Here is a 9,509-nt window from a genome sequence, read left to right on the forward strand (position 1 = left end):
TTTAATGATATAAAAAATTCCAAAGAAATACGCAAAAGTTTTGTATGTTGTATAAAACATTTTTACAAATTTGGCAACCAATTTGTGAACAGTTTTTGAATGGTATGGAACATTTTCTAAATTTATGTGAACATTTTTTACATTGTGTAAACATTTAAAAAATCATGGACCATTTTTTTTAAACACGTGAACTTTTTGCATATTTCACGGAACACATTTTTTTAGTGCTATCAACGATTTTGAAAAGTTGTGCAGTTCTTCTTTTTTTTGCACTGCATGAACATTTTTATGCGAGACAGATGCTCCTCTTGTTGTGGGCGAGACATATCCCCTCTCACCCACTCCGTTATCTTGTTTGTGCATGTGCTCATATGATTTAGAGAAAATTGTCTTGTAAGTCAGAAGGAATCAGAGAAAACTGTCTTGTAGGCCAGAGATACGAGAATGAACAATGGGTTTGTGTAGGCCACCGCACATGCTCGGCGAAATGCTGCAACGGGATTTATTTTCTTCGTCTTTTTTTACTGATATAAGTAGTTGTGATGTGTAGTGATATAACAGCCGAAAATGGATAATTTTATATTGAATTGTAATGCCATGGATATGAGCCGAAATTAGCACATCCTTCCATTTATGGGTACCCAGTTTTAGGCGTAAAAGCAGAAACAATTTTGGCTATACCTAAATCTTCTCTCTTCTAAATTACTCCCTCCGTTCTAAAATAGATGATCCAATTTTATAGTAACTTTGTATTAAAGTTAGTATAAAGTTGAGTCATCTATTTTGGAACGGAGGGAGTAAAACAGATAGTGCACTCTAGTAGCATCCCACTCGAACCAACCACCAGAGTCCACGTTTGGGATGGTTGGTCCGTTATCGGGAAAAAAGCAAACGAATCGCGGCCGTTAATTAACGGATCGACGGCCGCGGCATGGCCGTCGTCACATCGTCCCTCCGCTGCGCGACCGCCGCCGCGCTCGCACTCCACCACCACCACCACCACCAACCGGCCTCCCTCGCCGTCCGCCTCCGCTTCCCGCGCCACCGGATCCCGACGAGCAGGGCCATGTCGTCGTCCTCGCCGGCCGCCGACGCCGCGGCCGCGCCCGCGCTGCACCAGGCCGGGCCGTGGTACGCGGTGCCGGACCTCAGCCTCCGCGACCACCGCTTCGCCGTCCCGCTCGACCACTCCTCCCCCGCCTCCCCCTCCGCGCCACGCATCACCGTCTTCGCCCGCGAGGTCGTCGCAGGTACATCCCGCTTGCTCCCTCCTCGCATCTAACGGCCACCCCCCTCTCCGCTCGCGGTCACGGGGTTAGGGGATAAGATGGCCCTGCACATCCGCTGCGGGATCGATGGGCAGGTTTCGCTCCCCCTTTTTTTCCAATTCTCTTTCAGAGGCACAATACATCCTGCGATTTTCGTGGAGACCAGGAATCTGTAGTATATAGCTTAGGAAGTACTCCCTCTGTAAACTTTTGCATTGTCCACTGACATACTAGTAGAAGTTTAAAACGCACAATTCAGTAAACTTTTGCTTTGTTTACTGAATCCTCGGTAAGGCGCGGTGGTTGTTTACTGAATCCCGGGATGCTGGGCCAAGGGTATGGATACAATGTCCATGCGTGGAAGAACTAAAATTTAAGTTAATGCAGTGTATCCAACATCATAGGCCTGGAACGCTTCATGCTAATTTCATGTTGAGGGAGCGTGCTTAACTTACTACTGTGCTGTTCTTTTATGTCCTGCATCCACATGACTGTTTAAGTGTATCACTACAGCTGGAAAAGAAGAGACCCTTTTGCCTTATCTGGTGTACCTACAAGGGGGGCCTGGATATGAAAGTCCTCGCCCCACCGAAGCGAGTGGTTGGGTGAAGAAGGCATGCGAAGAATACCGTGTGCTATTGCTCGATCAGGTACATTCCAATTTCTTCGGCAGATGCTCTGTACAATTCGTTTTTGCACCCATCTTGCTCTTACTTTGCTGATATTCTTTTTACTTTTCAGCGAGGAACAGGATTGTCAACACCGTTGACAACATCATCTCTTTCTCAAATAACATCTGCAGCAGAGCAGGTGGAGTATTTGAAGCATTTCAGGGCAGATAACATAGTCAAGGACGCAGAGTTTATTCGCCGGCATCTTGTACCAGATGCCAAGCCTTGGACAATTCTGGGACAGGTATAGTATGTAACGTCATGTGACCTTGATGCACTTGTTTGTCTTGCATTTCTTATTTATTGTTGCTAATGCAATATTGTTATTTATACCGTCTACCATTTCCTCCTTTACAGAGTTATGGTGGATTTTGTGCTGTTACGTATTTGAGTTTTGCTCCAGAGGGCCTGAAAGCTGTCCTTTTAACCGGAGGGCTTCCACCACTAGGAAAGCCCTGCACTGCAGAAACTGTGTACAGAGCCTGCTTTAAGCAGGTTCAGCAGCAAAATGAGAAGTACTATAAGAGGTTTCCTCAAGATGTACAAGTCGTTCATGAAGTTGTGAGATACTTAAGTGAATCTGAAGGTGGAGGAGTAAGTCATTCTCAATATTTTGCGCTTTCTCTCACATGTGAATTTGAAACTTGTATCTTATGCAACATATTTTTATCAGGTTCTTCTTCCATCAGGTGGCAGGTTAACCCCTAAGATGCTGCAGTGCCTTGGACTAGCTGGTTTAGGTTTCAGTGGAGGATTTGAAAGACTGCATTATCTGTAAGACTTTGCATTTTCTTCATTACTTGATAAAATAATGTAACTTTCTGATCTGTACCACTCCTTGCTATTGTCTGGGACAGACTCGAGAGAGTGTGGGATCCTATACTGGTTCCTGGTGCAAAAAAGAATATAAGCTATTACTTCTTGAAAGAGGTACTAAGCATCACCAATATAATGTTGATCTTTAAAATTACCATGTTCCATGTCTCTAATGGGTAACCTAACATTATATTTTCCTGCAGTTTGACATGTGGGTAGGTTTTGATCAAAATCCTCTTTATGCTCTCTTGCATGAGTCTATCTACTGTGAGGTAACTTTTGATACCTTTTTTTATCTGTTTAGCTGGTACTGCAACTCTTTTTCTTAAGTCTAGTGTAATTCCTGGATCCAGGGATCCTCATCAAAATGGTCAGCTGACAAGATTTTCAATGAAAATGGAAGTTTGTTTGACCCTATTAAGGCTACAGAAGAAGGCCGTCCTGTGTTTCTTACTGGAGAGGTATGCCCAGATCTTTATGTGAAGCGTCATTCGTTATAGTCATGTTCCTGCTAAATTTGAGCTCTATCATGCGGTGAGAGTAGACTTTGTAGCATTTGGGGCTGTCTGGCAAGTTTGTAACTTGTAACTCTTTAATTAATGAAAAGAGGCAAAGCTTTTGCCTTTGTTTAAAGAAATGATTCCTTACTAAATTAGTAACCCATGATGTGAAAAGATAACATTGCAGTCTGTTTTAAGTCTATGAATTGTCTGTAGTTACCAAAGTCTGGCAATTGGAATTTTCAAAGCTGCATTTTATTTGCTATGATCTTACCAACGTTAACTTAGGTTGACAATGCTCCTTTTAGGAAGGGATGGTATTCAGGGCAAAGGACTCTTCTAGTTTAGCTATTAAAGGGAGTCTGACACTACCCTTTTCAGTACCTGGGTAACCTTGGGGACACTACTTAGCAGCACCCTATTGCATACTGAGATATTCCTTGCTTATGATTTGTCATGAATTCCTAACATGTGTTTGTTTCCTTAACGCAGATGGTGTTTCCCTGTTTTTTCGATGAGATCAATGCTCTACGGCCCCTAAAGGAGGCTGCACATTTGCTAGCTGAGAAGGAGGACTGGCCTCCGTTGTATGATATCAGCGTGTTGAACAACAACAAGGTTTGATCTTCTTCCCAACAAGATTAGAGCCTCCTCCATGGTATGCATGCTTGTTTCATCTGACGCATGGCGATATATGGCACGCCGATTGCATGCAGGTCCCAGTGGCCGCTGCGGTGTACTATGAGGACATGTACGTCAACTTCAACATCGCCAAGGAGACGGCGTCCCAGATCGCCGGGATCCGGCTGTGGGTGACCAACGAGTACCCGCACTCCGGCCTTCGCGACGGCGGCCCCCACGTCTTTGAGCATCTCATGGGTCTCTTGAAGGGCAAGAGGCCTCTGTTTTAGCCTTTTAGCTCATCCATAACTATGACAATAAAGCCTTCATTTTCTCCTAGTTGAGAAATGAATTACAATATACCCCTGGTTAAATACCTTTGAATGTCTGCACATATATCCTGGGGCACAAATTTTGGCACTCCAGCCATGCTTGCATGCTTAGAATTGCGCTATGTTATGCACAGCTCGTTTGGATCCTTCTGAATTCATGCTCCAGTATAAAGAACTTCAGACAAAGAGGAAGAAGAAAAAGTTTAGAAGCCCAAGAAAGGGTATCTGAATTCTGATGGAGCTGGATTGTTCAACACACCAAAGGTGTACTAGTTCAGACTTCATGTATACATGTATACATCAAGCCCAAGATTGGGTATATGTTTCATATATTCGTAACAAGATCTGAAGACGAGCTGTGATCACAGCAAAGTAAATTGTGAAGGATCATCTGCCAGTTCTGCTTGCACGTTACAGATTTGCTTCGAAGCTTCAGTATACTACAGTTTCAAAGTATCTCAGTGTCAGCCAATTGCACAAGTTTTGCTGTCAAGGACAGGACTCTGTTCTTCTCAGAGGTCGGAGCCGAAGGACAGCTTGCAAATTTGTAGGTGAATAAAAGATTGACTGACGTATACTTTCTCCGTCCGGTGAAGGGTGTACATCTATAGTGGGGAGTAACATGGACTAGTAACATGTCCATGTTATTAGTTTATGTTACTACCTCTATAGTGGGGAGTAACATATGTGTGTTACATGAAGCCCTTCATTTATTAGGCTATAGACACATTTTGTCTTGATATGTGTGATGTTACTCATACTAGTAGTAACTAGCTATGTTATTACTTTCATCTTTTTCTTCATTTATTGCATGCCACCTCACCTATTTAACCTAAATATGTGTGATATTACTACCTATGTTACTCCCACTGTGGGTAGTCTAACTTCAAATTTTGTCCATAAAAGAGTGTACTTTTATCTTCCCAATGCACTTTAAAGTGGGAAAAAATACTTCTCTCTCATCACATGGTAATCAAGACCAATAGCAATCTACACATGGTCTTCTTAATTTCTACATGCACTTAGCTCATTGGTGATTGGGTAATTAAAGAGGAGAGAGATGGTGTTTTGCACCTTTCTAATGCATTTTTTTACTCAACTCCATAATTTATCCTAAAATTTCTAGATGTACACTCTTTACCGGACGGAGGGAGTACATGTAAAGAAAATGGATTGGCGTATACACGCATGTAGAGAAAATTTGCAGGAAGGTCACAGTATGTAGAGAAAATGGAGTGCTCCAAGCCCATTTGCAGGTGAACAAGCACACTATGGGGTTGGAGCATGCCAAATGCACTCTCGACATCGATTCTAACTCCTTGTCTTTGCGAAAGTGGGATTTTTTCTCTGCCATGGCTCAAGGATGGTCTTGACGAAGGTCGTCCATGGTGGATAAATACCATCACAAAGTTAAAAAGCCCATGTTATAGTCATGACCATTGATGGTATAGTTGCACAAAGGAGCTTCTCCCACACACAACCTTGCAAACAATGGAGGAAGCTGTAACACGGTGATGTCGTTGTGACACCCAAGCATCCCAAAGAAATAGTGCCAAATCTAGAGGTCTTGTGATGCAACTGCTTTAAGAATCATGGTGAGCTCATATTCATCCTCATTTGACGAAGACGTATAAGTGTTCGCATCTATCGTGTTTGCTTCAAAGTAACCAACAAAAACGCCAATAAATTTGGCTATGACATTTGGTCGAACACTTTGCAAGGTATGGTGTGTCAGCAGATGGACGGAATTGTGCAGCAGCATCGGCCTCGGACTACGTGATACAGTGCAAGGGGTAGGGACAAAAGTGAGAAAATCGTGGCTCATAGTGTGGTTTTTGGGTGGGTTGGGGGCCTGCGTGGCGGAGGCCCGAACGCCCGCAAACCTCCTCCAACTTTGCTTCCGGTTCGTGGGATTTCAAACGTCCGGCGCCTCGTTTGGTGCACGGTGTTGGATGGCCTAAAGGGTTCGGACCGCGCGGTCCCGACATTTGGAGGTTGTTTTGGTGCATGAAGTTGGAGTTTCCCAAGGAATAGAGATCGAAGTGTTCTTCACTAGCAGTGGCGAAGGTGGGTTAACACCCTCAACTTCTAGGGGCTGTAGAAAAACAATTGGTCGAGAAACTAAAAAGGTTGGGATAGACTGTCTGCGAAAATTGCACTACGAGAAGTTTCAACTTCCTAAGGAGTTGGTTTGCTGAAATATTTAGCACATTTAGGGTTTTATTCAAATCTTCACACTACTTTATTTCGAGCAAAGAGACCCCGCAGTAACGCGCGGGATATCACCTAGTTGCTCTAGTGCATATGAGCAAAGGACCAGGGCAAGGAAATAGCTCCTTCACGGCGTGGTTGTTTATCTGAATCTAATAAGCATGTGTTTGGATTGAAAGAAAGAAACATACTAATGGTACTGAGATCTGTTTGATAATCCATATGTGCATTTGCCACATTTTGGCATGAAAGCAATCATGCTCTAAATGCCTAAAATGGCATTGTTAATGATAAACGTATCACTTACAATAGGGCTTCACCATTGTACTATAAGTTTGTATCTCCACAATTTGACAATATATACAAGTTACGTGAACAACAATTGGAAGCTTCCCGTATGCAATTTGTGAATCGAATATGAGTTGTTATTGTTCAGATTATAACATTTGAGATCTGAGTTCTGCATCTTTAAAAGCGTGCCATGCAAACATGGAGGGATAGGTTGTTTGATCAATAATTCTGGGAACTTAAAATCCCTTGGTGATTTTCACTAGTTCAAAAATGATGCGGCATTGTTTCCAGCAATAGCTCTTTGTTATTGGCGTATACTCACTCCATTCCAAAATAAGTGTCTCAAGTAGACGGAGGGGGTATGTTTATGAACATCTTTGGGATGACAATCAGTAGTTAACGAAAGTATGGCGAGGTGTGTTAGCAGCTAAGAGCAATTCTCAGTTTAACACCAAAGGGGAGATAAGGCGAGGCTGAAAAAAAAGAAAGGATTGGGAGCTCGAATACCAAACAAACAAATTTGCAAATTTATTACAGATGATCAAAGACCACAGGTCGAGCGTCGCTCGGTCTTTCCAAGAAATTTTCTATTTCTTCTAGCAATACGCTTTGCATATATAAGCATATATATTGCCCTATTGGCCCTTTCTAGAATATTTGAGTAGGTTTTGACTTTTGACGACGATACTCGCGCATAGACGCGGCGAACTTGGCGTCTTCTCGTCTCTCTTTGCACCACAGCTTCATCCAAGTCGTCCCGGACGCGTCGTCGGCCATGGGGGACTTGTCGTTCCATCTCCGCCAGAACGAGGCCTTATACCTGTGCTTCCAGAGCTCGCTGTCATGGTCGGCCACGAGGCGGCCCAGTCCGGCGCAAGTGCTCGCCACCCTAAAGAGGTCCACGCCGTCTGTGAGCCTCGCCAGGATGTCCAGCATGACGTCGACGGGGAGCGACAAGAGGGTATTGCCAGGGCACACGGCGACGAGGGTAGACCGGCATAGCTTCTCGGTGAGCTCCCTCCATAGCGCGGCCACCGGGCGGTCGCCGTCGTCGTCGGTCAGAGCGCGCGCGGTGTCGTCCAGGCCGCCTGACAGGAGCGGCGCCGCGGCGCGTGCGTCCACGCACACCCAGTGCGTGCCCGGCCGTGGGTCTTGGGCAAACCTGGGCACCCACACGTAGAAGACGACGTGCGTGCCGTGCGCGCGCATGTGCAGCGGGACGGCTGCGTCCCGCCGGCGCGGCGCGGCGTACACGAGGGAAAGAGTCGAGGCCGTCCGGCCCGCCCGACGCGGGACCCGCCCGGACTTGAGGACGCTGTCGGCGTGGAACACGAAGCCGGCGTCGAGGAAGGCGGCGTGGACGAGGATTATGAGGCGGCCGAGGAGGCGCTCTTTGTCCCAGCGGGCGGCGTCGATCACCCGGTGGAGGGGCGACATCTCTGCCATGGCTGGCTGTGGCGTGCTCGATCGATCGAGGAGTTCTGCGCGACGGCGCGCTGGTTGCATGCATGGAACTGGAGCGGCGGGTGGCTAGGTCAAAGGTGTCTCTTGATCAGGCAAAGTTAGGGGAGCCCTGAAACTTATCGCACCGCGCTCCTGGGCTCACGCGATCAACGAGGACCTGAGCCAGGCCGTCTGGACTTTGGACTGGGCGCCAGGCCGACCCTTTGGACATGTAACCTTTTTGTTAACGAACCCTCTTGGCACTTTAATTATTGCAAACTTGAGAGCGTTACATCATGCCGTACATGTGGTAATAGAAAATTAGGGAAACATCATCCCACCAGATCATTTTTTTAATCAATGTTGCAGCTTTATTTAACCAAATGCATTCGGAATCGCATCCGAGATTACATCTACAGTCTGGGGTAGCTCCCAACCAAACCTTACACAATTCATCACCGATGCCGACTCCAGCTAATTTATGCACGGCAACATTAGCCGAACAACGAACCCATGACATTTTAAATTCAGAGAAAGATGCAAGGATGAACTTGATTTCCTTTATCCACGGCCCCGCATAGGATCTATCCTTGTGCGGACTCTGCAGCATGTGTACAACACCTTGAGAATCAAGCTCGACGTGAACCTTGTCAGCGTTGATCTCCCGCGCCACTTGAAGACGGCGTCTGCACGCTGAAATTTTCAATGATTCTGGGTCCACAAAGCTGTGAAAAACGTGACAAAGCCTAGCTCGAAACACGCCCACATGGTCTCGAATGACCGCTCCAGCTGTAACACCCTGGATATGATTTACCCAATTTGTACTCCAACTCTTGTCGTTTCCGGCGTTACGTTATTTTATTTTCTCGGGTTCGGATTTTTGTCTCCATGTGTTGTTATCGTTGTCATGCATCTCATATCATGTCATCATGTGCATTGCATTTGCATACGTGTTCATCTCATGCATCCGAGCATTTTCCCCGTTGTCCGTTTTGCATTCCGGCGCTTCGTTCTCCTCCGGTGGTCATTTCTACCTTTCTTTTGTGTGTGGGGATTAAACATTTTCGGATTGGACCGAGACTTGCCAAGCGGCCTTGGTTTACTACCGGTAGACCGCCTGTCAAGTTTCGTACCATTTGGACTTCGTTTGATGCTCCAACGGTTAACCGAGGGACCGAAAAGGTCTCGTGTGTGTTGCAGCCCAACACCCCTCCAATTTGGGACAAAACCCACCAAAACCCTCTCCATCACCTAGAGCGTTCGATCACGATCGCGTGGCCGAAAACCGCACCTCATATGGACTCTCCTACCTCCTCCTATGCCTATATAAAGACCCCTCCGAAATTCTCCTTCTCC

At 45.8% G+C, this 9,509-nt stretch overlaps 1 protein-coding gene across 1 annotated transcript; it reads left to right on the top strand.

Annotated features, from left to right (window-relative positions):
- The first annotated feature begins 865 nt into the window (after positions 1 to 865).
- LOC119330200 (proline iminopeptidase-like) lies at positions 866 to 4,622 on the top strand. The gene is made up of 10 exons (XM_037603319.1): positions 866 to 1,250; positions 1,782 to 1,918; positions 2,010 to 2,183; positions 2,297 to 2,533; positions 2,613 to 2,713; positions 2,797 to 2,869; positions 2,959 to 3,027; positions 3,109 to 3,216; positions 3,748 to 3,873; positions 3,972 to 4,622. The coding sequence occupies exons 1-10, from the start codon at positions 932 to 934 to the stop codon at positions 4,164 to 4,166; spliced, it is 1,539 nt and encodes a 512-aa protein (XP_037459216.1). The 5' UTR covers positions 866 to 931; the 3' UTR covers positions 4,167 to 4,622.
- The last annotated feature ends 4,887 nt before the right edge of the window (positions 4,623 to 9,509 follow it).

Source organism: Triticum dicoccoides, chromosome 7A, assembly GCF_002162155.2.
Source record: "Triticum dicoccoides isolate Atlit2015 ecotype Zavitan chromosome 7A, WEW_v2.0, whole genome shotgun sequence".
In the NCBI taxonomy this organism is placed as follows: Eukaryota; Viridiplantae; Streptophyta; class Magnoliopsida; order Poales; family Poaceae; genus Triticum; species Triticum dicoccoides.